The sequence below is a fragment of the Hyperolius riggenbachi genome, chromosome 12 (genome assembly GCF_040937935.1).
Source record: "Hyperolius riggenbachi isolate aHypRig1 chromosome 12, aHypRig1.pri, whole genome shotgun sequence".
Taxonomy (NCBI): domain Eukaryota; kingdom Metazoa; phylum Chordata; class Amphibia; order Anura; family Hyperoliidae; genus Hyperolius; species Hyperolius riggenbachi.
The window spans coordinates 130842938-130870516 of NC_090657.1; the positions used below are offsets into that span (position 1 = coordinate 130842938).

Consider the following 27579-nt stretch of genomic DNA (forward strand, 5'->3'; position numbering starts at 1 on the left):
TTGTAACTTTGATCTCCGCCTAGGCTAATTTAATCAATTCTCTCCAGATTTAATAGTTTTTTTTCCCCCTGTTATGCCTGGAAGCCATGGCACATTGCCTGTGTCTATTTATATAGAACGTATACAATGTGCAAATAGAAGAATCAGATTTTGATTCATGTCTTTATTGGGTTGTTTTATTTTTTTTCTCCATCTTGTAGATCAGTATTGGGATTAATGCATTTTGAAAGAGACAAATGCCCCTTAAATGTATGCAATCTTATCAATTCAGAGACCAATAGTATTTGTGGTAGCTTAAGTGGTTATTGGTATGCAATTCCTGCACTGGTTCTCAGCCTCACCTGATTTTGGCACAGGACAGCAACTGTGTAAAATTTAGCAATAATCCTTAAAGCCTTATTCCCACGAGACATGATTTGATCCGATTTCGGGAACATTTTGCCATTCACAGGGAATGTATTTAGTACAATTAAGTTGCACTTTGCCAATGTACCAAAAATCACATAGCAAGTGTACAGAAGAAATGTGTGCATTCAGATGTGTTTTGTGGTTTGCCACAGGAACAAAGCATGGCTCTTTTTACCAAAACATCAGCTTTATTGAAGAAAATAAAGCAGTACAAGTCAAATTTAAACGCTATCTAAGGTAAAAAAAAAAAAAAAAAAAGTAAGGCTTTACTTACCTGGGTCTTCTTCTTGCCCTTAGAAGTCTATCTGCTTAAGTGCTGAAGTTGTGCTGTCCTCCAGGCTGGTACTGACCCCTCTTTAGGATCGATAGCCCCCGGTAAGGTTCTGTGCATGCACATCTCATGATCGTGCTCCTGCGGCCGGTAGCATTGTGCAGAACTCCTCGACTCAGCCGGGGTCGGCAATCTTAAAGATGGAACGGTGGCAGTCTGAAGAACAGTGGAACATCAGAGCTGCCCCAGGTAGACTTCTAGGGGCCGGAAGAAGCCCTAGGTAAGTAAAGCTTTACATCTTTATTTTACCTCAGAGCCTTTACACGCAGGCTCTCACTCGTTTTCCCTCTCCCTCCAGTGCTAGCTGGGACTGTCAGTTAAAAACAGTGTGGCGTAGTGGGGACCGCAGAGTGGGACTTTTGCAAGGCAATTTGCTGTAACATCGCGCCAGTGTGAAAGCCTTGAAAGACCTTTGTGTGCCTAGAACGGTGTCTCGCGTTCCCTACTCTAATAGTGTACCTGCTCGTGGTACCTCTCGAAACACTCCCCTGCATAGGGCAGGCTGGTCAAGACAGTAGGGACAATTGAAAGTGGTGTCACGCCTCTTTCCAAGCCCTGCTGCAGACACAACAACTTTTTTGGGGGAAAGGCGGGATGGGGTACCTGGAAAGACATACAGGTCATGTCTTTCATGTAGCCGGCTAATTACATTTTGGGGTTGGGCCACCCCTTCTCCTGGATACAGGAGTTCCAAAACAATCTCTTCCTGAAATTGAAGGAATGATCCTTTAGTTCTCCCAACTGTAGAAAAAAAAAACTGTTGTAAATTGCCAACTGAATCAAATAAACAGACACTTTTATGCCAGCATCTGGCTCTGTGGGCAACCAAATAGGTAACCAACATCTGGTTGTTATAGTCCACCCCTCCCATCTTAAGGTTATATTTGTGGACGGCAAGGGGATTTTTAACAACCCCAGTTGCTCGTTGAATTTGGACTGTCGTGTCTGCGTGAATGGTGGACAGAAGATAAACGCCCCTCTTGTCCTTCCATTTCACCGCAAGCAGGTTTTCGTTACACAAGGCAGCCTTCTCCCCCGTGCAAGTCGGGTACTAGTGAGCCGTTGGGGGAAGCCCCGGCGACTATGCCGCACGGTGCCAGAGCAGCAAATTCCGACTATCTGTAAATGCTGATAGAGGGTCGCGCTTGTGTAGTAAATTGTCCACGTAAAGATGGTACCCCTTCTGGAACAAGGGTGACCATAAGTCCCAATCACTCTTGCCACTGCTCCTAAGGTAGTCAGTAGGGCTGAACGATTTCACGGTTTTAAACCGAAACCGCGGTTCCTGTTAAGACGATCTAGGGATCGTCAATAGCTGTGGTTTTCCCCTTTCCTTGCTATGCTGGTCCACCTACTGCTGCGCAGACATACTACATAGATCCAGCTATTGGCAAATTTGTGTGCCACTCTGGTTCCGACCCCCCTCCCCCTCCCTGCCGCCCTCATTCGTGATGAGAAGATCCAGGGAATGGGAGGAGCTAGGCTGCTCTCTATAGCTCCGCCTGCCACCAACTAGATCCAGTGATTGGTGAAGCCGCTCTGGATCCGCCCCCCGCAGCATCTCATACCCGATGAGACTCTCACTCCACCACAGTCCACTGGCTGAGTCCGCACAATGTCCCCGTTCACTGTCCCCAGCGTCATCACAGAATTCCAGCAGCGACATCACAGAAAGCTTCACAGCCTTCATACATGCATTGCTCTGTGAAGCTCCGCTGTCTCGCACAGAGCACACCACTAGGCTCCGCCCCTCGCCCTCATACACTCCAGGTCCAGTCCAGAGTGTTTAGCCCCCTGCCAGCAACATCACAGACCCCGCCCCCATACACTATCTCCATTTGCCGTGCAATGAATATATCATCACCATGAAGGTGAAACTGTATTAAAATAAATGGTGGGGCTGGAGGACAGTGCAGTGCCTATGTATACTAAAGGGGTGATCTGGCTATATACACTAAAGGGAGGGCGAAGAATCTGCCTATATACACTAAAGGTGGTGGTGGTGGGGGAGGGGGGGATCTGGCTATTTATACAGTACCTATACTGGAGGCACCTACCTAAACCTATACTGGGGCAACTATACTGGAGGCGCCTACCTGGCTAAACTATACTGGGGGCATTGAGAATTAAGTGCTAAAGCTAGATTTGAAAAAAATCGTGAAAAAAAATTAAAAATTGCAATTTGAGAGAAAAATCGCAATTTAAATTTTTTCCTAAAATCGTGCAGCCCTAGTAGTCAGGCCATCCGACTAGCTCCCATTTTCTCTTTTCCCTCATAGACCCTAAAATGATATGTATAGCCTGTGGCCCTGTCACAGAGCTTATACAGCTTGACCCTATACCGGGCGCGCTTGCTTGGGATGTACTGCTTAATGTCAAGGCACCCGGTAAAATGCATCAGGGACTCGTCTATGCAGATGTTCTGTTCAGGGGTGTAAGCATCTGCAAATTTGGATGACAGGTGGTCTATGAGGGGCCGAATTTTGTGGAGCCGGTCATAGTCCAGGTGCTCTCTTTGATGACAGGTGTATAGTCATTGGAGTGCAGGAAGCACAGGATGTCCTCAAAACATGCCCTGGACATGGCAGCAGAGTACATGGGCATGTGACGTATTGGATGCGTAGACCAATAGGAACGCAATACATTTTTTTTTAAGTGAGAACCATGTTAAGGAGAAGGCCCAAAAAGATTTTAAATTCGGAAACTGTGAGCTGTTTCCACTGAAACGGCTGGGCATGGAAGGTGCTCGGATTGTCGTGGATAAATTGTGTGGCGTTACGGTTGGTCTCTGCCACGACTAAGTAGAGATCGTCGGTGAAGATCAGATGAATTTAGTCTATGGCCGATCCTAGATGATCTGTCTCCACCTGGACTCCAGACTTAGTGGGAAAAGGGGGCACTGCAGGTGCGGCGGAATCAGGGGACTTCCAATCAGGGTTTGCCAGCACCTCTGGGATGCTAGTGGTACTACAGTCCGGGGTACTGCACGTGCCACTGAACCAGTTTCAACTGCCATGCTGGTGCTCGCCACTCCACCAGGGTGTACTGCAGTACTGGTTTCAAGTCCAGGATGTGCTGCGCTGCTGGTGCATGCCTCACCATGAAAACCTGGATCAGTGTTAGCACCACTCTGCTGCCCTTGAGGTTGATCCTGCGTCACCTGCAAGTCCACTGACATTGGGTTGGGTACGCTTGGCACGCTAGCTCGGGTACGCTAGCAGAGACCCCAACCCCGTCATCGTCGCTATTGGTCAGAGCGCCACTGCCATCTACAGGTTCGTATTCTGAGCAGGATGATTCGTCGGATGAGAAGTAGCAATCACTCTCACCCGACTCTGCCAGAATCCTGTAGGCCTCTTGCAGTGAATACCCCTTTCTTGCCATTTGGAGCTGCTAAATTTAGGGGGTATTCCTCTGAGACTACCCAGGAAAGACAGCACACCTACCTAGCAAAAAGAAGTGCTTGTGAACTAAAAAGCTATGGTCGCAAACTGTGTGGAAACTTACTACAGGGCTGCTGTCCTCTCTGGTGGTCAATCCGGGAACGCTGTGACCACCAGAGGAGAGGGCAGCCCGGCGGGCTGATGACAGAGGGGGGCTGCAAAGCATGCCGGGCAATGCGTGTGATCGCTGGCAAAACAGCGCTCCAGGACCTGACGCCAATTGGCGTTAGGCGGTCCTGGGGCTGCCGCCGCAGTCACGCCTATGGGTGTGACCCGGTCGTTAGGTAGTTAAGTCGGAACACTGTGCCATCTCTGTCCCCTGTACCTCCAGTGTCCCGCTCTGTGTCACCTCTGTCCCCTGTACCTGCTTATATAAGTTATTTACCATGAAAACACAGAATCCATGCAGTTCGTAAGTCGGGGACTACATGTATACTATTCTTAATGGTAGCCAAGGAATCAACATTCAAGTTCCTAGTCATCTCTCTGAAAGATAGATTAAAGCCACCTACAGTATTATCCAAAACAATCTACCGTATATACTCGCATACAAGCCGAATTTTTGACCCCCAAAAAGGGGGTCAAAAGTTGGGGGGTCGGCTTGTATGCGAGTCTTCCCTGGTGGTCTAGTGGTGTGACGATGCAGGGGAAGGAAAGAGCGGTTCCCTTGGTAACGGCGATACAGATCGCCGCTATAGGGAGCCGCGCTCTTTCCTGCCCCTGCATCGTCACAGCAGCAGCGCCGGGCGCGCTGCTGTGATACACGCTGGAAGTTCAGAAGAGGAACGCGGATTAGGAACGGCCGCTGCCTAAGCAGGTAATAGCAGCGGCGGCCGCGGGGGGAGGGGGGAGCGGGGAGCACTACCTACCTATGCTGGGCACTATACTGGCTAAACTGGGCACTAAACTAGCTAAACTGGGCACTAAACTGGCTAAAATGGGCACTATACTGGCTAAACTGGGCACTATACTGGCTAAACTGGGCACTATAATAGCTAAACTGGGCACTATACTGGCTAAACTGGGCACTATACTGGCCATACTGGGGCACTACACTAGCTAAACTGGGCACTATACTAGCTAAACTGGGCACTATACTAGCTAAACTGGGCACTATACTAGCTAAACTGGGCACTATACTAGCTAAACTGGGCACTATACTAGCTAAACTGGGCACTATACTGGCTAAACTGGGCACTATACTGGCTAAACTGGGCACTATACTGGCTAAACTGGGCACTATACTGGCTAATACTGGCTAAACTGGGCACAATACTGGCTAAACTGGGCACTATACTGGCTAAACTGGGCACTATACTGGCTAAACTGGGCACTATACTGGCTAAACTGGGCACTATACTGGCTAAACTGGGCACTATACTAGCTAAACTGAGGCACTACCTACCCATACTGGGCGCTATACTGGCTATACTGGGCACTATACTGGCTATACTGGGCACTTTACTAGCTATACTGGGCACTATACTAGCTATACTGGACACTACCTACCTATACTGGGCACTATACTAGCTATACTGGGACACACTGGGGGGCTGCACCAATCCAGCATTTCCTACCCCCAGCTTATATGGGGGTCAATCATTTTCCCCTGTTTTTTCAGGGAAAAGTTGGGGGGTCGGCTTATATGCGGGTCGGCTTATATGCGAGTATATACGGTACTTAAAGAGACACTTAAGTGAAAAAAAAAAGATAGAATAATTTGTATGTGTAGTACAGCTAAGAAATAAAACATTAGGAGCAGAGACATAAGTCTAATATTGTTTACAGTACAGGAAGAGTTAAGAAATTCCAGTTATCTATGCAAACGAGCCATTGAGCTCCATGACTTTGAAAGTCACAGAGAGCTCTGTCTTCTGAAGCAGTATTTTCTGTCAAGGTATTCTCTTTTTCTCTGCAGAGAAGAGTTCAAAATTGCACTTGCCTCCTCTGTAAAATCATTTAGAATGCTGGTGGTGTGTAAACTGCAAATATTAGAGAATGATGCAATGTTATAAAAAAAACAAAACTATATAACTGAAAAAAAAAAAAAAAAAAAAAAAAAAAGGAGAATATTTTCTTTGCTACTAAACACTGCAAGGAGAGATTGTTTGTCTCTTGCAGCGTGCAGGGAGGCTGGGGAGCAGCCGAGGGCACAGCCAGGGAAAGCTGCTCAATAGCAGCTCTGGAAACCCTGCAGGAACGTTTTGAACAGGGAATCCCTCTCCCTGTGTTTACCTCCGAGATAGCGACAAAGAGGCAGTGTGGGGACATGGAGGCTTGTCAAGAGGCAGAAAACATGCCTCTTTGTGTCACATCTGCCCACATCGGGTTCTCTTTAAGAAAACGGTCTGCCAAACACAACACATTGCTTAACTGTGAGAAAGCAGGAGGTATACCTATAAAACATACATCAGGCTCAGAATTGTCCAGGAGTTTGTTTGCAATCCTTTAGCTAGAAGTTTACAATTCTGTATTTATACCATTTTAAACACATGGAGTGGAGGTTTTTACAAATATATTATTTAAGGTTGTATTTAAATTGTTGTAAACTGCCACATCTGTTCCTGATTTAGCTAAAAAGTCCAGTCTTTTTTTCTATAACTCAACTGGCAACTGTACCCAACACTTACAAAGTTTTCCTATATACTGGGATTACTGATTTAATCCAAATAAACCCATAATGTATGTCTATAATCCTTGTGATGTATACAAGTCTGATGTAAAATAAAAACAAAAAACAAAATAATAATCAGAAGATCACCCTTTACGAAATATCTTACCAGTTTTCATTATTAATGTGGTCTCCAAATCCAGGAGTGTCTATGACTGTTAGTTTCATCCGTACCCCTTTCTCCTCAATATCTACAACAAAATCACAGGACAACAGATATCAGAAACAATTTAACAATTTGGGTTTATCCAAAAGATAGAAATGTGCACAGTACCCACGCCAAACTAACAGAATGCATTTTTCCTATATCTGAGGCATGTAAATTAGAATCTGAAATGCAGATTTGCACCTCATCACAACTCGCTTAAAGGGGTTCTTGACAGCTGGAGTCGATAAACAAACAAAAAACACTTACCTGGGGCTTCTAACACCCCTAAATAACCCTTTTAAAAGGAACACCATCAATTGAAATGACTTTTTATACTCCATATTCACCCCGTTCTCACTCCCGCTTCCCTGCTTAAAAATCCTTCTTCATTCCTCACACAGCTCACAAATAGACTTCACTGTGTCAACAGCAAGCAGAAAACATGAGGAGGCGGCTGATCTGAGGAGGTAACTAGACAAGCTGTAATATTGCTGTAAATACAAAAAGCAGGGAGATATGTATACTGCACACTATTCCTGACTGGCTTGCTTGTGACTTACATACCAGGCTGCATCTACTTCATAGGCTGTTATGAGAGGAAGAGACCAGTTTATCAGTCAGAGAACAGAAGACAAGGCGCACACCTTTGCTGGAGTCTTTAACCCCACCACCATCTGAATAAGATTCTCTCAGCAAGAGGATCATTAAAGAGAGGAATGGAGCCTGGAAATAGAAAGAGATTTTATACATACCTGGGGCTTCTTCCAGCCCCATAAGCCTGGATCGATCCCACGCCGCCATCCTCCGCTTCCTGGAACCGCCGGTACCGGGCCCGTCACTTCCGGCGGACGCGGCCAATTGTCCGCATCACAGGGGCTCCCTCCATACCCGTACGCATGCGGCTGCGCAGTAGGCAGCCTCATGCGTACTTGTATAGAGGGAGCTCCGTGAGATGCGGAGAATCGGCCGCGTCTGCTGGCCGACTCGCGGCAATGACGGGACCCGGTACCGGCGGATCCAGGCAGGAGAGGATGGCGGCGTGGGAGCGATCCGTACGTATGGGGCTGGAGGAAGCCCTAGGTATGTATAAAACCTTTTTTTGATCCTCTCTGGTTCCCTTTAAAGAGACTCTGTACTCTAAAATTCTTACAATAAAATTCTATTCATTATGTTCTCCTAGGCCCCTCTGTGCTGTTTCTGCCACTCCCTGCTGCAATCCTGGCTTGTAATTGCCAGTTTTAGGCAGTGTTTATAAACAAAAGACATGGCATGTGATAGGCTGAGAGGAGCTCAATCTGACTCACACAGAGCCTGCAGGGTTGCGTGGAGAGGGTGTGTATAGCTTCTGCCTATAACAAGCAGAGCAGCACATTCTTGCCAGAGTCCGACAAAGCCGTCAGAGGAAAGATTACATTATATAACAGAGATAATACAGCCACTGTGCAACTAGTAAAGGATGCAGTAAGACAGACCACATTAGGTATAGGAACTTATAGGATAGAAGAAATAAGGCTGAAAATGTTGTTACAGAGTCTCTTCAAACTATACACTGAGGAGTTGATGGCAACCCACCTGTGCAGAAACATGGTCTAGCCCTTTATGCTGGGTACACGTTACGATTTTCAGTACGATAGATGCATCCGATTGATAAATTCCCTCATGTCCAATATTACTAACGATCTATTCTGCGGTCGATTTCTCATAGCAGTGAATGGAAAAAGATAAGAAAAACGAGCGAAGATAAGCGAATCGAGCGCTGAATCGGGTGCATAATCAAGCAGAAAAACACGATTGGGTGGGAAAATTGAGCGGAAAATCGTAACGTGTGTACCCAGCATTAAGGAGGAGCTGTTAGCCATGCAATAAAAAAAAAAAAAAAAAAAAAAAAAAAAAAAAACTTGCTCGTATTCGCAGGTGGGGAATAGAACTCTAGTTCCTGGAAGGTCGCTGCTCCAAAAAGGTGTTAGGAAAGTCGAGACAACTAAACCAAATCTCACCTAGAGCATAGGGGTATCAACTTAACTTTGAAGTAGGAGGTGCCCGGGAAGGAATCTGTATGTCGGTATATATAATCTATAAGGTAGTGTCCAACAATAATATAAATATTAGGTTGTGCTACCTTATAGCTGTCCCGTTAGGGATAAAATCAAGAAGATGCTCGAATTAAAAAAAAAAAGGGTCAAATTTATTGGTGCACTAGAAAACGCGTTTCACGGCCACAGCAGCTTCCTCAGAGGTTGTGAAACGCGTTGTCTAGTGCACCAATAAATTTGACCCTTTTAATTTGAGCATCTTCTTGCTTTTATCCCTAACAGGACAGCTATAAGGTAGGACAACCTAATTTTATTTATATTATTGTTGGACACTACCATATAGAGCTATAGATTATATATATACCGACATACAAATGCCTTCCCAGGCGCCTCCTACTTACTCCAAAGTTATGACATATGCATTGCACTGTCCACATTTTGATTTTAGTGATTTTTTTCTACAGTAAAAAAAGAAAATCCTTCTTGAGATTTTACATCTTAACTGTGTATTTTAAAGCCAATCATGCTAATGTCATTTCCTCCCTTACTCTCCCCTTCCTGATTGATGCCCTCTACCCAGTCTTCAGACACTCCCACCCAGCTCTGAGTGATTTTCTCAGCTTCTCAGCATGAGAAATATTGGGCAATCAGAGAGGGATAGAGGTGTGGGAGGGAAAGAGGCTTCAGCCAATCGGGCCGATTTAGCTATGGCTGTGCAGAAAATGTACCAAATAAGAGTCAGGTAAATTGAGGAATGATCATTTATCTACATGAAAAACAAACGTTTGCTTTCTTAAAACAGAAAGAATTTGCGATAATTCCGGTTGGAGTGAGCTCTGAGATGTCTCCCAGTGCATCACTGCTGAATATCAACAAGAAAAGTAATAGTGATTTTAACTTTTGAATTGCCTGCTTAGCATCCTTATTACTTGTTTACCAGATAAAAAGTAAATAACTGATTTTTGATTTTATGCCGACACTTACACTTTAAGAGCCATCACTTTTGTATTTAAAATTGACAGAGGATTTTACAGCACAGAGGCAGAGCTGAGTAAAGAAGGAAATTGCTCCTAGTACTTGTGGTAATGTGTGCCCTAACATACAGCATTAAAAAAAAAAATGCTTTAATCAATAGTACACCTTGGCAGGTGTTTTTTTCCAAGGAGTTGCGACCATCCAAGTGTCATCACAAGGCTGAGTGGGGACGGTACTTCCCCACATGCGATATTACGTGGTTGCCTCTTGTGCAACCCGGCTTTGTGAGTATATGTGATTACTCTTAAACTTTGATCCATTGTACGTGAGATAATACACCATTTTGGGCTCCCGGTGTCTTCCCGATCCCCCCCCCCTTTTTTCTACGCCCCCCCCCCAGCATATCTTTTAATCAATAGTATTCCTTCAAGTTCTCCATTAACCTCCTGAGCGTTACACCGCTCAGGAGGTTTTGTTACTTTTGCCTGATTAACAAAATTATTGTCCCAAATGACTAAACCATTTAGCTAGCACTAGGTTAGCTAGTAAAGGTGTTGGGCACCCCCCCGATCCCCGCCACTCCCCCGTTTATACATTACCCAGCCTAGATCCAGCAATCGGCGCAGCCTCCCCGGATAGCTCCGGTCTTCACTATGGGGAGGATCGCACATGACGTCATGACATCGCCGAAGTCATAACGTCATGCGCAAACCTGATCCTCCCCATAGAGAGACCGGAGCTGTGCGATCGCTGGATCCAGGGGGGGGGGGGTAATGTGTAAACGGGGAGGGGGGGGGATCGCAGGGGAGCGGCTGGTGCCAGACACTTGTACTAGCTAGCCTAGTGCTAGCTAAATGGTTTACAGTCATCTGGGACAATAATTTTATTATGGAGGACTCCTAGGGCCACAGAGCGGTATGCCCGACAAAGTGTCGGGCATACCGCTAAAGGTGCCCATACACTCGTCAGATTGGCAGCAGATAGATAAGAAATGCATCTGATGATCTATCTGATGCGTTTTTAGAACATTTTTTACCAGGATAGAATTCCAATAGATTTTAGTTTGAAATCTATTGAAATTCGATCTGATGGCATTATTTTGCCATCAGATTTCCATTAAGGCCAATGCAAACTGATAAGCAATCTCATCAGATCGACCTAAATTTTCCACCCTGCCAGTTTGATGGAAATCCATCGAAATCGATCGAAATCGGCCATCGATTGGCCAACCGATTTGCAATTGATCGATCGGGATCGATCGGTCGGACAGAAAATCGGCTAAGTGTATGAGCCCCTTAAGGAGGTTAAAAAACATAACTCAATCCACACAGTGAGGAAGGCCAAAAAACCCCAAGGTGTGTCACATCCGCTATCTTTGTACTATCCTACATAGTGCAAAAAACTGAAATAGCCGCTCTTATTTACTGCTCCTGCCTGTGGATGCTCAAACATGCAGAAAATCGATTGAGTGGTGTAAGGTAGTAGATTATCCATGTTATCTGCCACAGTTGGCTCTACACTGCACATAGAGTACATTGCAAAGCCAGGAGAATGTAACTCAAGTACTGCCATGCCTGCGGCCACCTTCTTTCCTGCCGGGTCTTGCTCATACAAACAGGCATTCCTGATTAAAGTACCATCAATATTTTCATCAAAAATCAATTGGGAATGCTCTAGCTTTTAACCTCCCGAGTGTTAGGCTGCAGCTTTTGAGTTCCCCAGGGTCAATGTAAAGATTGCATGACTGCAAAAACTTAAAGGGAAGGTCCAAGCAAAAAAAAAAAATGAGTTTCACTTACCTGGGGCTTCTACCAGCCCCATGCAGCCATCCTGTGCCCTCGTAGTCACTCAGTGCTGCTCCAGTCCCCCGCAGGCAGCTTTCTGACCTCGGAGGTCAGGGCCGAATTGCGTAAATTTTTACACATTCCCGCTAGTGCAGGAACATTAACACATACATTTTTACGCGTTAGTGGTGCAACGCGTACATTTTTGTTCCTGCACTAGCTGGAATGCATAAAAATGTATGCAATGTGGCCCTGACCTCCGAGGTCAGAAAGCTGCCAGCGGGGGACTGGAGCAGCAGTGAGTGACTACGAGGGCACAGGATGGCTACATGGGGCTGGTAGAAGCCCCAGGTAAGTGAAACTCATTTTTTTTTTTGCTTGGACCTTCCCTTTAAGCTAGCACTAGGCTAGCTAGTAAAAGTAGCCGGCACCCCCCGATCACCTTGTGGTGGTGGAGATGGGGCTAAATATACTAGCTAGCCTAGTGCTGGCTAGTATAAGCATATATATTTTCCTTAGATCTAAAACTAATACTAAATGTTATGTTTAACCACTGCACATCTAGACCTTGCTCCCCCTCCCCCCCATAGACCAGAGCAGTTTTGACATTTTGGCTATGCCCCTATTTAATCAACAATAACTTTACCCCTACTTATGACACCTAAACAATACATACAGTAGATAATTTTTTCAAGAGAAACCAGGCTGACATTTGGCGCAGTTCCCCCCCCCCCCCCCCCCCCCGAACAATTTTGTTTTCTATGCTTTCTAATGGAGAAAAAAAATAGGGGGAAAAAATGAAAAAATAGATTTCTCAGTTATTACCAATCCCAGTTTAAAAAAAATAAAAGGGCCATTGTAGAGAAAAACTATTTCTCCTGTTTTTCATAAAGTTTAAATTCTGTTTGTCACAATTTATGGTGATAATATTGGTTTCTGAAATAAAGGTGGCTTTTTGCTACAGTATGTAAAAATTAGGCAGCCCCAACGCCAGTATAAGTACCCAGAGATGCCCCCATTATTAACCCCCCTATAGGTAGCCAGGTGTGCACCCAGAATAGTTAACCCGATGCCCCCAGTACACGTAACTAGATACACCCCCAAGTATCAGTCTTCCCCCTCATAAAATAGTTAGATGTGCCCACAGTATAAGGCCCTCACTTTAGGTAGCCAGAGGTGCCCCAAAATTACCCCCCCCCCCATAGGTAGCTAAATGTGCCCCCAGTATTCGGTCACTTCCCCAGTAAAGTCAGCTGTGCCCTTAGTCCCCCCCCCAGATAGCTAGATGTGCCCCCAATACTACCCCCCATTATAGACAGACGTGCCACCATTAAATAGATCCCCCAATATAGGCAGATGTGTCCCCCAGTATTGGGTTCCCCCCCAGCATAGTGTACCTCCTATTGTCACCTCTCCCCAGTGTGCCCCCCATGTATTAGGCAGACCCCTACCTCGCCTCTACAGGATTTGTAAATGAAAACCTGAAAGGAGAAAGCAGAACTCCCCCTCCCAGGATCTAGAAGCAATAGTGCAGCAGAAGACGCTGTTCACAGCTCTGCAGTCCGCCCCGTACTACCATATACACACTACCATATACACTGCGTCCTGGGCTTGATGACTGCATCAAGCCAGGACCCGCTTTACACAACACTACGGGGCTGACTGCGGAGCTGTAAGCAGGGGATCCTGCAGCACGTTTACCACTAGATCCCAGGAGGTGAGTTCTGCTTTTTCTCTACAGATCCCTGCAGGAAGGAGGGAGGTATGATCAATGCTAATGGGCACAGCATTGATCATTCCTCTGTGGGGGAGTCCGCTAAAGGAACTCCGGTTCCCTTATGTCAATTAGTGCATAAGCAGGCTGTGACGGGTGCGCGGCCAAGAGCGCACCCGATTGTTCACAGCACTGCTTCTACTAGAAATCTAATGTCTACGTCCTCATGGTTTGGATAAAGTTAAAGAGGACGTAGATATACTGTAGCAGTTAAAGAAGTGGTTAATCCATTAAAAAGTGTGCAACGTATGCCTAGATGAAGCAAAAGAACACTCAAAAATTATTTTATTGTGGAGGTGCACTTATGTTCAGACTCTGATCCAAAAAGGATATGGAAAGGAAACTGAGTAGAGCAGGAAGAGGCCTTACACTGATGCAATAATCTATACAATCAAAATCAGAACATAATGATAACTATTTCTAATTGTATGCTAATGGCTTTGCCGCATGTAAAGCAATAAATCCAACTTTTAAGTAGAAGACACACAAATCTATACACGAGTTGTGCTCATACGTTTACATACCCTGGCAGAATATAAATTTATTAACCATTTTTTATAGCATATGAATGACAACACAAACTTTTCTCTCACTCATGGTTAGTAGTTAGCTGAAGCCATTCATTTTCAAATAACTGTGTTTACTCTTTAAATCATCATCACTACACAAACTACCCAAATGACCCTGATCAAAAGTTTACATACTGCAGTCCTTAAAACCATGTATTGACCCCTTTAACATCAATGACAGCTTGAAATCATTTGTGGTAGTTGTAAATGAGACTGTCTTCTCAGATGGTCAAGCTACCAATTCTTCCTGGAAAAAATCCTCCAGTTCTTGTAAATTCTCTCCCCAGAGTGGCTCAATGATATTGAGGTCAGGAGACTGAGATAGCTACTCCAGAACCTTCATTTTATTTTGCTGTAGCCAATGATAGGTTGACGTGGCCTTGTGTTTAGGATCATTGTGATGTTGAAATGTCCAAATGTCCAAATTTCCTGTGCCTTGGTAGCTCACACATCCCCAAAATATCAGCAATCTACCAAAAGGTTTCATAGTAGGAATGGTGTACCTTTCATCTTAGGCCTTGTTGACTTTGCATATTAATGGCTTTCTTCTGGCAAAGCAACTATGCAGTCCATCTTTAACCTCTTGAGGACCACGGGCTAAACCCCCCTAAAGACCAGGCCATTTTTCACAAATTGGGCCACTGCAGCTTTAAGGCCTCGCTGCAGGGCTGCACAACTCCGCGCACAAGTGATCCCCCCCCCCCCCCCCCCCCACACACACACACACATACACACACCTCCTTTTCTCTCCAGCAACCGAGCTCTGTTGGTGGGCTCTGATCACTCCAGATTTTTTTTTTAATAAATATTTGTTTTGTTTTGTAATATTTTCCCCTATTTTGTTTTTAAATTTAATTTTGTAATACCCCCCCGCCAGCCACTCAGCGTGATTGTCATAGGCTTTAGCCTATGACAGCGGATCACTTTTGTGCCATCCAGGGGGACAGACGTGTCACATGGCTGTCCCCAGTACAGCGCTGCCTTAGATCTCAGCGCTGTACTGTGTTAATAGACACTAGTTTCGCCTTCTAACACTCCGAGCAGCAACTGCCGCTGAGAGACTGAAGGCGGAGCTGAGCTCCGTCATCCAAGCGGAGATGTGCGCGCAATCTCCTGCAAACCACGCCCCAAGGACTTTTTACGCCGATCGGTTTTAGGCGGTCCTGGAGCTGGCGCCACATGCACGCTCATCAGCGTCACGCGGTCGCCTAGTGGTTAAGTACATCCTTATTGAGCATCTTTAAACTGCCACACCACATTTAACCTGAAGTTATTGCTTTGCATCCGAACAATTTTTGTGGCTGACATTTTAGTTGGTCTACCTGACCCTGGTTTGGTTTCAACAGAACCTATACATTTCCACTTCTTAGAGTTTGAACATTATTGGTTTGAATTCTCAATTCCTTGGATATTTTCTTATAAAATATCCTTTTCCTATTTTATAGAGCTCAACTACCCTTTTCTGCAGATCCTTTGACATTTATTTTCCTTTTCCCATGACTTTGAATTTAAAAATTATCAGCTCAGCTTTTATGAAGTGGTGAATGAACATTTAGATCTTGGGAAAGCTATAGATGTAGTGGACTTTGCAAAGGCTTTTGACACTGTTCCCCACAATAGCCTGGTACAAATGCTGAGGATACAGGGACTAGGAGAAAATGTGTGTATGCAGATAGAGAACTGGTTAAGGGTTAGAAGGCATAGAGTGGTAATAAACTGAGCATACTCAAAATGGGAAACATTTAGCTGTGGGGTACCACAGGGGTAAGTACTTGGCCCTATTTTTTCAATTCATTTATTAAAGTGTAACTGTCGGGCATACAATCAAAAATCAATTCTTTATTTTTATCTGGTAAACAAGTAATATGGATTCTAACCAGGCAATCTAAAAGTTAAAATCTCTATTTTTCTTGTTCATAAAAGATCATTCCCCAGTTTAACTGACTCTTATTAGGTACGCTGCCACAAAAAGGAAGTAGCAGGGCACGCTGGTTGTCTTTTTTTGCTTCTCAGACTTAACTAATGTACAGAAACAAAAAAGGACAACCCAGCATGCCCTTCAACTTCCTCTGTGCGACAATGTACCAAATAAGAGTCAGGTAAACTGGGGAATGATCATTTATAAACTAGAAAAGTAATAGATTTTAACTTTTGGATTGCCTCATTAGCATCCTTATTACCGTATTTTTCGGACCATAAGACGCACTTTTTTACTCCCCAAAAGAGGGGGAAAATGTTGGTGCGTCTAATGGTCCGAATGTGCCCTCACAGCCTCCCCAAAAATGAATCCCTGGCAGTCTACTGGTCCCCTCCTCGCTCCCCGTGCACAGCGGCTGCAGCCTGATGTGTCACGCACCCTGCTCCATGTCGGGTGCAGTGACAGCGGCAATGTCCCTGGTTCCTCCGATCCCTCCCTCCCGTGCCCGTCAGCTGCATCGTTTTGTCACTTACCCTGCTCCATCGTGGGTAAAGTGACTGCAGCAATGTCCCCGATGATCCATCGATCCCTCCCTCCCAAGCACAGCGGCTGCAGCGTTGTCCCCGATGATCCTCCGATCCCTGTATGCGCGGCTGCTTTAGATTTTGTCACGCACCCTGCTCCATCGCACGGGTGCAGTGACAGCGGTAATGTCCCGAGTTCCTTTGATCTCTCCCTCCTGTGCGCGGCGGCTGCAGCCCGTTATTACTCAGTCTGGCGTGTCCCGGGAGCTGGCTCTTTTATCCACACTTCGGCAGGCATTTTACTACACTGTAGCAAAGGGGCCTTGTTTGATGAGGTCATCACGCAAGGGACCCTTAAAGCTACAATGTAGTAAAATGCCTGCTGAAGTGTGGATAAAAGAGCCGGCTCCCGGGACACGCCAGACTGAGTAATAACGGGCTGCAGCCGCCGCGCACAGGAGGGAGAGATCAAAGGAACCCGGGACATTACCGCTGTCACTGCACCCGTGCGATGGAGCAGGGTGCGTGACAAAATCTAAAGCAGCCGCGCATACAAGGATCGGAGGATCATCGGGGACAACGCTGCAGGCGCTGTGCTTGGGAGGGAGGGATCGGTGGATCATCGGGGACATTGCTGCAGTCACTTTACCCACGATGGAGCAGGGTAAGTGACAAAACGATGCAGCTGACTGGCACGGGAGGGAGGGATCGGTGGATCACCGGGGACATTGCTGCAGTCACTGCACTCGCAAAGGAGCAGGGTGCCAATCAGCTGGAGCCACTGCAGAGAGAGAGAGGGATATAAGGCATTGCACACTGCAGCTGTCACCGCTCCTGCAATGGAGCATGCTGGGTGACATTAACATGCTGCCACCGCTGTGCATCTGAGGGAGGGAGGTATCGGGCATCACCTGGGATCATTGTAGCTGTTCCCACTCCCAGGATGGAGCATGCTGGGTGACTGTAGTGTCCTTTAGTTTAGCTTCCACTGTTAGTTCCCTGCTGTTGTAGTGTAACATAGCTGGAAGGAAGGAGGAGCAGCTGGGATTAGTGTTGTGTAGTGTAGGAAAGTGTAACCTAGCTGGGGTAAGGGGGGTGCAGCAGGGATTAGTGTAGTGTAGTAAGCAGTGAAGTGTAATGTAGTTGGGGGTGGACAGCAGGGGTTAGTGTAGTGCAGTTGGGGGAAAAGGTCTACAAGATGCCCCGATCTATATTCGCATCAGGTTTAGTATATATATTTTTTTTCCCCCGATTCTTGTCCTCTAAACCTGGGTGCGTCTTATAGTCCGGAGCATCTTATAGTCCGAAAAATACGCTTGTTTACCAGATAAAAATAAAGAATTGATTTTTTAATTTATGCCCGACCGTTACACTATAATGATCTAGTAGACTGGGTACAGAGTAGTGTAGCCATCTTTGCTGATACAAAATTATGCAGAATTATCAACATGAAGACTGATAGTGACATATTACAACAGGATCTTGATAACATGGCCATATGGGCAGGCACGTGGCAGATGAAATTTAAATGTAAATATAAAAGTCATGCACCTTGGACGTACCAATGGTAGATCATCGTATAAAATAAATGGCATACAGCTGGGAACATCTGACTTTGAGAAGGACTTAGGAATACTGGTCGATAACAAGTTAGGTAATCATATACAAAGCTAAAGCAAATAAAATAAAATAAAGCAAATAAAATAGTATGCTTCTCCCACTGTATACATCACTTGTGAGGCCTCATCTGGAGTATGGAATACAGTTTTGGGAACCACACTATAGAAAGAGCATTGGCCTTTTGGAACAGGTACAAAGACGGGCAACTAAATTAATCAGAGGGATGGAAGATCTCACTTACCAAGAAAGGTTGGAAAAACTGGGCTCCTTTAGCTTGGAAAAAAGGAGACTTAAGGTAGCCATACACTGGTCGATTTGCCATCAGATTCGACCAACAGATCGATCCCTCTCTGATCGAATCTGATCAGAGAGGGATCGTATGGCTGCCTTTACTGCAAACAGATTGTGAATCGATTTCAGCATGAAACCGTTCACAACCTGTGGTGGTGGTGGTGCTGCCGCCGCTCCCCCCCCCCCCGCATAAATTACCTGCTCCGCCGACGCGACTCCCCCAGGTCTCCGCTGTCTTCATCTCCGCTCTGGTCTCCGGCATGCTTCACTTCTTCCTGTCTGGGGGAAGTTTAAACAGTAGAGCGCCCTCTACTGTTTAAACTTCCCGCCGGGACAGAAAGAAGTGAAGCATGCCGGACCCGGAGACAACAGCGGAGACCTGGGGAGTCGGGCCGGCGGAGCAGGTAATGTGTTGAAGCTGTATTGCGTCGGTTGTCGGGCACTCGAATTCCGCTAGCAACGCGCTCCCTACCCGCGGGAGATCGACAGTAATTTCCCGCACGGAGCGATCGACGGGATCGATCTATTTCGGGACGAAATAGATCAAAATTTAGCGTGTAGCGCGAACTATGTGACAGCAGATTCGATCCCAGTGATCGAATCTGCTGTCGATCGGCGGGGAATCGGCCTAGTGTATAGCCAGCTTTAGAGGTGACCCGATTAACATGTATAAGTACATCAGAGGGCAATACAAAAGCTTGGCAGATGAGCTTTTTGTCCCTAGGGTTGTACAACGGACAAGGGGACATGATTTGCAGGTGGAGGAAAAAAAGTTTCTGCCATCTATTTAGAAAGGGGTCCAGCTAATGCAGTGAGAGTGGTTAAAATATTTAACATCTTACCTCAGGAAGTAGTTATGGCAAACTCTATATCTGCATGTAAAGAGGGCTTGGATGCTTTCCTTGCATTGAAGGGCATCCACGGCTATAATGTTTAGGTAATTCCTGGAAGAGTTGATCCAGGGATTTATCTGACTGCCATCTGGAGTTGGGAAAGATTTTTTTCTATTTTAAAGGTCCGTACACACGCCAGATCAAAGGCAACGACGGGTCAGTCGTTACCTCCTGCTTGGCGTGTTTCCAGCAGACAGTACAGCGTGTGTACAGTCTGTCGCTGGGCTGATAAGGCTGTTTCTGAGCGATCCATCGGGCGGATCGCTCAAAAACAGCCTCATCAGTCCAGCGACAGACTGTACACACGCTGTACTGTCTGCTGAAAACACGCCCAGCAGGAGGTGACGACGGACCAGTCGTTGCCTTTGATCAGGTGTGTGTACGGACCTTTAGGCTAATTGGCCCAAGCCTTGTAAGGTTTTTTTGCCTTCCCCTAGATCAACTGGGATATGCGCAGGTAGGTTCAGGATGGGGTTTTATTTTTAATTTATTTTTCTGGTTGGACTTGATCGCCGAATGTCTTTTTTCAACCAAACTATGTAAGTGAAGTACTGAATGTAAGATGCAATAGTCTAACAGTAGTCCATAAACTCATTGACCTTTTATACACAGCCACTAATTGCAAGAGCAAAACGATCACAGGTGAAGACCTTTAATAGCAATTAAACACCATTTGTGTCAAATTGTGTGCATGATATCAGGCCAAATCACCGAAGTATGTGAACTTCAGGGTCATTTGGGTAGTTTGTGAAGTGATTATGATTTAAATAAGAGTAAACAGTTATTTGCCAATAAATGGCTTCAGCCAACCACTAAGTGAAAGAAAAGTTTGTGTTTTATTCATTTTAACAGCTCCAAATTGTTTACGTTTTTTCTCATACTGTTCAAATGAGTCCGACAAAGCAAAGAGATCGATTTACAGCTCTGAAGAAAAAAAAATTGCTTAAAGGATCTACCTAACCCTGTACATATTTTGGACTCCAATTGCCATGGCAATGCAGTTAAAATAAATCTTAAGTAAAAAAACAAAAACAGAAGTTTAACTTACATGGGCTTCTTGCAGCCCCCTGTAACCATCCTGTGCCTGTGCCATCCTTCCTCCTCCCTCCAGCCAGCAGCAGTGACCCCTGCAAAACTGGCTGGTCCCGCATCGCATCCCTGTGCACGTCAGCATCCTGCGCAGTACGGGAAAATCGCTACCACGCATGTGCAGAATGCTCCAGACACTGGGAGCGTGATATGGGTGCATGCGGGTCGGGGCAGCGCCTGCGTAGTAGTTGGCAACTGGCCGAGACCGGCCAGCTTTGAGGGTGTTGCCACTGCTGGCTGGAGGGTCATGGAAGGACGATGCGGGCACAGGAGTATTTTTTTTTTTTTTTATACTTAAATAACCCTGTAAATCCTGTGTTGTACTGTCCTGAGCTGAAAGTGAAAGTTTACTACAGATCATTATACAGGGTGGGCCATTTATATGGATACACCTTAACCACTTCCCGACCGCCCACTACACAGGGGCGGCGGGGAAGTGGAGCCCTGCAGGACGGCCTCACCCACAGAGGCGGCGGTCCATTTAAGGGCATGGGCGGAGCGATCGCGTCATCCGTGACGCGATCCTCCGCCGGCGCCTGTCACCGCTCGCTCGCCGCAACATCCCGCCGGCTATACGGAAGCGCCGGCGGGATGTTAACCCCGCGATCGCCGCATACAAAGTGTATAATACACTTTGTAATGTTTACAAAGTGTATTATACAGGCTGCCTCCTGCCCTGGTGGTCCCAGTGTCCGAGGGACCACCAGGGCAGGCTGCAGCCACCCTAGTCTGCACCCAAGCACACTGATTTCTCCCTCCCCTGCCCCAGATCGCCCACAGCACCCATCAGACCCCCCCCTGCCCACCCCCCAGACCCCTGTTTGCACCCAATCACCCCCCTAATCACCCATCAATCACTCCCTGTCACTATCTGTCAACGCTATTTTTTTTTATCCCCCCCCTGCTCCCTGCCCCCTCCTGATCACCCCCCACCCCTCAGATTCTCCCCAGACCCCCCCCCCCCTGTTTACTGTATGCATCTATCCCCCTGATCACCCGTCAATCACCCGTCAATCACCCGTCAATCACCCCCTGTCACTGCCACCCGTCAATCAGCCCCTAACCTGCCCCTTGCGGGCAATCTGATCACCCCCCCCCACACCAATAGATCGCCCACAGATCCGACATCAGATCACCTCCCAAATCCATTGTTTACATCTATTCTCTCCTCTAAACACCCACTAATTACCCATCAATCACCCATCAATCACCCCCTATCACCACCTGTCACTGTTACCTATCAGATCAGACCCTAATCTGCCCCTTGCGGGCACCCAATCACCTGCCTACACGCTCAGATTGCCCTCAGACCCCCCCTTATCAATTCGCCAGTGCATTAATGACATCTGTTCTTCCCTGTAATAACCCACTGATCACCTGTCAATCACCTGCCAATCACCTATCACCCATCAATCACCCCCTGTCACTGCCACCCATCAATCAGCCCCTAACCTGCCCCTTGCGGGCAATCTGATCACCCCCCCCCACACCAATAGATCGCCCACAGATCCGACATCAGATCACCTCCCAAATTAATTGTTTACATCTATTCTCTCCTCTAAACACCCACTAATTACCCATCAATCACCCATCAATCACCCCCTATCACCACCTGTCACTGTTACCTATCAGATCAGACCCTAATCTGCCCCTTGCGGGCACCCAATCACCTGCCTACACGCTCAGATTGCCCTCAGACCCCCCCTTATCAATTCGCCAGTGCATTAATTACATCTGTTCTTCCCTGTAATAACCCACTGATCACCTGTCAATCACCTGCCAATCACCTATCACCCATCAATCACCCCCTGTCACTGCCACCCATCAATCAGCCCCTAACCTGCCCCTTGCGGGCAATCTGATCACCCACCCACACCATTAGATCGCCCGCAAACCCGCCGTCAGATTACCTCCCAAATGTATCGTTTACATCTGTTATCTTCTCTAAACACCCACTAATTACCCACCAATCACCCATCAATCACCCCCTATCACCACCTGTCACTTTTACCTATCAGATCAGACCCTAATCTGCCCCTTGTGGGCACCCAATCACCCGCCCACACGCTCAGATTGCCCTCTGACCCCCCCCCCCTTATCAATTCGCCAGTGCATTAATTACATCTGTCCTTCCCTGTAATAACCCACTGATCACCTGTCAATCACCTGCCAATCACCTATCACCCATCAATCACCCCCTGTCACTGCCACCCAACAATCAGCCCCTAACCTGCCCCTTGCGGGCAAACTGATCACCCACCCACACCAATAGATCGCCCGCAGATCCGACATCAGATCACCACCCAAGCGCAGTGTTTCCATCTATTCTCTCCTCTAAACACCCACTAATTACCCATCAATCACCCATCAATCACCCCCTATCACCACCTGTCACTGTTACCCATCAGATCAGACCCTAATCTGCCCCTTGCGGGCACCCAATCGCCCGCCTACAATCTCAGATTGCCCTCAGACCCCCCCTTATCAATTCGCCAGTGCAATATTTACATCTGTTCTCCCCTGTAATAACCCACTGATTACCTGTCAATCACCTATCAATCACCCCCTGTCACTGACACCCATCAATCACCCGCTGTCACTGACACCCATCAATCAGCCCCTAACCTGCCCCTTGTGGGCAAACTGATCACCCACCCACACCAATAGATCGCCCGCAGATCCGACAACAGATCACCACCCAAGCGCAGTGTTTCCATCTATTCTCTACCCTAAACACCCACTAATTACCCATCAATCACCCCCTGTCACTGCTACCTATCAGATTAGACCCCTATCTGCCCCTAGGGCACTCAATCACCCGCCCACACCCTCAGAATGCCCTCAGACCCCAGCCCTGATCACCTCGCCAGTGCATTGCTTGCATCTATTCTCCCCTCTAATCACACCTTGAGACACCCATCAATCACCTCCTGTCACCCCCTAGCACACCTACCCATCAGATCAGGCCCCAATTTGCCCCGTGTGGGCTCCTGATCACTCTGCCAAACCCTCAGTCCCCCTTCCGATCACCTCCCCAGTGCATTGATTGCATCTATTTTCCCCTCTAACCACCCCCTGAGACACCCATCAATCACCTCCTGTCACCCCCCTAGCACTCCTATCCATCAGATCAGGCCCAATACAACCTGTCATCTAAAAGGCCACCCTGCTTATGACCGGTTCCACAAAATTCACCCCCTCATAGACCACCTGTCAAAATTTGCAGATGCTTATACCCCTGAACAGTCATTTTGAGACATTTGGTTTCCAGACTACTCACGGTTTTGGGCCTGTAAAATGCCAGGGCGGTATAGGAACCCCACAAGTGCACCCTAACTGCGCTAAAGGGCCCAAAGTCCAATGAGTACCTTTAGGATTTCACAGGTCATTTTGAGAAATTTCGTTTCAAGACTACTCCTCACGGTTTAGGGCCCCTAAAATGCCAGGGCAGTATAGGAACCCCACAAATGACCCCATTTTAGAAAGAAGACACCCCAAGGTATTCCGTTAGGAGTATGGTGAGTTCATAGAAGTTTTTATTTTTTGTCAAAAGTTAGCGGAAATTGATTTTAATTGTGTTTTTTCACAAAGTGTCATTTTCCGCTAACTTGTGACAAAAAATAAAATCTTCTATGAACTCGCCATACTACTAACGGAATACCTTGGGGTGTCTTCTTTCTAAAATGGGGTCATTTGTGGGGTTCCTATACTGCCCTGGCATTTTAGGGGCCCTAAACCGTGAGGAGTAGTCTTGAAACGAAATTTCTCAAAATGACCTGTGAAATCTTAAAGGTACTCATTGGACTTTGGGCCCTTTAGCGCAGTTAGGGTGCAAAAAAGTGCCACACATGTGGTATCGCCGTACTCAGGAGAAGTAGTATAATGTGTTTTGTGGTGTATTTTTACACATACCCATGCTGAGTGGGAGAAATATCTCTGTAAATGGACAATTGTGTGTAAAAAAAATTAACAAATTGTCATTTACAGAGATATTTCTCCCACCCAGCATGGGTATGTGTAAAAATACACCCCAAAACACATTATACTACTTCTCCTGAGTATGGCAATACCACATGTGTGGCACTTTTTTGCAGCCTAACTGCGCTAAGGGGTCCAAAGTCCAATGAGCACCTTTAGGCTTTACAGGGGTGCTTACAATTTAGCACCCCCCAAAATGTCAGGACAGTAAACACACCCCACAAATGATCCCATTTTGGAAAGTAGACCCTTCAAGGTATTCAGAGAGGGGCATGGTGAGTCCGTGGCAGATTTCATTTTTTTTTGTCGCAAGTTAGAAGAAATGGAAACTTTTTTTTTTTTTTTTTTTCTCACAAAGTGTCATTTTCCGCTTACTTGTGACAAAAAATAATATCTTCTATGAACTCACTATGCCTCTCAGTGAATACTTTGGGATGTCTTCTTTCCAAAATGGGGTCATTTGGGGGGTATTTATACTATCCTGGAATTCTAGCCCCTCATGAAACATGACAGGGGGTCAGAAAAGTCAGAGATGCTTGAAAATGGGAAAATTCACTTTTTGCACCATAGTTTGTAAACGCTATAACTTTTACCCAAACCAATAAATATACACTGAATGGGGTTTTTTTTATCAAAAACATGTTTGTCCACATTTTTCGCGCTGCATGTATACAGAAATTTTACTTTATTTGAAAAATGTCAGCACAGAAAGTTAAAAAAATCATTTTTTTGCCAAAATTCATGTCTTTTTTGATGAATATAATAAAAAGTAAAAATCGCAGGAGCAATCAAATAGCCCCAAAAGAAAGCTGTATTAGTGACAAGAAAAGGAGCCAAAATTCATTTAGGTGGTAGGTTGTATGAGCGAGCAATAAACCGTGAAAGCTGCAGTGGTCTGAATGGAAAAAAAGTGGCCGGTCCTTAAGGGGTAGAAAGCCCTAGGTCCTCAAGTGGTTAATAAAAATGGGAATGGTTGATATTAACTTCCTGTTTGTGGCACATTAGTATATGTGAGGGATAAAACTTTTCAAGATGGGTGGAATCCAACTTTTGCTTTTTCAATAGGAAGAGGGTCATTTGACACATCAAACTTATTGGGAATTTCACAAGAAAAACAATGGTGTGCTTGGTTTTAACGTAACTTTATTCTTTCATGAGTTATTTACAAGTTTCTCTTTGTTTACAGCCTTTGACATGTCACCGAGGTTAACACGGGAGCAGCAGATAGAAATTGTGTTTATACACAGGTCGAGCCACAAAGTGTGGGCCATATAGTCAATACACAGATATAATATCTAACGCAGGGTAAGGAGGACAGTCCCTTCTATGATACAGTCATTCAATCTAAACTGCAGTACAAAACAGAAGTATAGTGTATACGACGATACATAGCCATCTGGCTGATATAGTGATAATGAATCTGCGTGGCTGCAGTAAGTTAAATAAATGAACACTTACCCTGCATGTGCTAGTATCCACACAAGGAGGCCCGGCCCGGTACCTATCTAACGCGTGTCGGACATCCGTCCTTCATCGAAACTCCGATGTCCGTTAGATGCATGAAATCTGTCACTAATGAAGAAACATCAGTGGCTGTCCTAGCTTCATTCAGCAAAAGCCCACAGCGTAGCACTCGCTGCATGTCACTGGAGAGTGGCATTAGTCAAACATCCCTTTCGGCGGATATTAGCTACTCACAAATGGCACCCTTACAAACTCCAGCTAATGCAGCATCTCAACGAGGATGACCCTCAGTTTATGCAGAAGATGTTGTTCAGTGATGAGGCAAACTTTTATGTGAATGGTGAAGTTAAACAAAACCACCGCTATTGGTCTGACACTAACCCACATTGGATAGATCCCTCAAAGACTGGTGGAACAAAAAAAATTGATGATATGGTGTGGTATATGGGGCACAAAGATAGTGGGGCCATTCTTAATCAATGGAAACCTCAAGGCCACTGGATATGCGAAATTGCCACATGATGATGCGTTTCCCTCTTTATGCACTGAATCTGGCACCTGAAACTACGGATACTGGAAGCCTGTGCTAGCATTTCTCCTGCGGTGTTGCTATCAGTGTGTGAAGAGTGGGAGAAGAGGGTTGCATTGACAATCCAACACAATGGGCAACACATTGAACACATTTTATAAGTGGTCAGATACTTGTAGATAACTCATGAAAGAATAAAGTAATGTTAAAAGCAAGCACACCATTGTTTTTCTTGTGAAATTCCCAATAAGTTTGATGTGTCACATGACCCCCTTCCTATTGAAAAAACAAACTGATTCAAAATGGCCACCATGGTCACCACCCATATTGAATAGTTTCCCTCCCTCACATATACTAATGTGCCACAAACAGGAAATGAATATCACCAACCATTACCATTTAATAAAGAGAGAGAGAGAGAGAGAGAGAGAGAGAGAGAGAGAGAGAGAGAGAGAATAGATAGATAGATAGATAGATAGAGATAACGAGAGCGATAGAGAGAGAGAGAGAGAGAGAGAGAGAGAGAGAGAGAGAGAAAGAGAGAGAGAGAGAGAGAGATACACATACACACATACATACATACACTCAACATCCTGGAGTCCTTTTAACACAACAGGACAATAAAAGTATGCTGTCATTTCAAAATCACTGGATTTCTTGATCTGGATGTCATGCCCTGCAAATTTCTACCCCCCTACCAGCTTCTTACCATGAGTGATACTTTTAATCTCTATAGTTTTGGGAATTCGCTCTTCACTTGTCGGCTGCACTGATTTTCTGCTGACTTTGGATTTGAAGAGTGTATTTATTAAAGTTGATTTTCCTAGACCACTCTGACCTGGAAACATGACAAAGATGTACAAATTTTGTTATACAAGTGCTTCCATTCACATAGAAAAGAAAATAAACAAAAAAACACACAATCAAAAAAAAACTTGGTACAGTAGGATTAGCCATAATATGCCAGGGGAAAAAACACACATAAGTAGATAAATACTTGATCTACTTACATAACACATGTACCCCTTTCTGGGAAAAGTTATTGAAAAGGCTGTCTACCTTCAACTTGAAGACAGGCTCTTCAGAAACAACATCCTTGACCCTCTTCAATCTGGCTTCAGGAAATTTCACAGCTGT

The 27579-nt window shown here is 45.8% G+C and overlaps 1 protein-coding gene across 1 annotated transcript in view; it reads right to left on the reverse strand.

The window, feature by feature from the left end:
- Positions 1-27290, reverse strand: part of LOC137542196 (septin-9-like) — a 106090-nt gene extending 78800 nt beyond the window's left edge. The window contains exons 1-2 of the mRNA XM_068263925.1: positions 27152-27290; positions 6963-7044 (exon numbers count right to left, since the gene is read on the reverse strand). Of these exons, the coding sequence (XP_068120026.1) occupies positions 6963-7044; positions 27152-27290 (221 nt within the window). The remainder of the gene's footprint in view (positions 1-6962; positions 7045-27151) is intronic.
- Between the last annotated feature and the right edge of the window lie 289 nt (positions 27291-27579).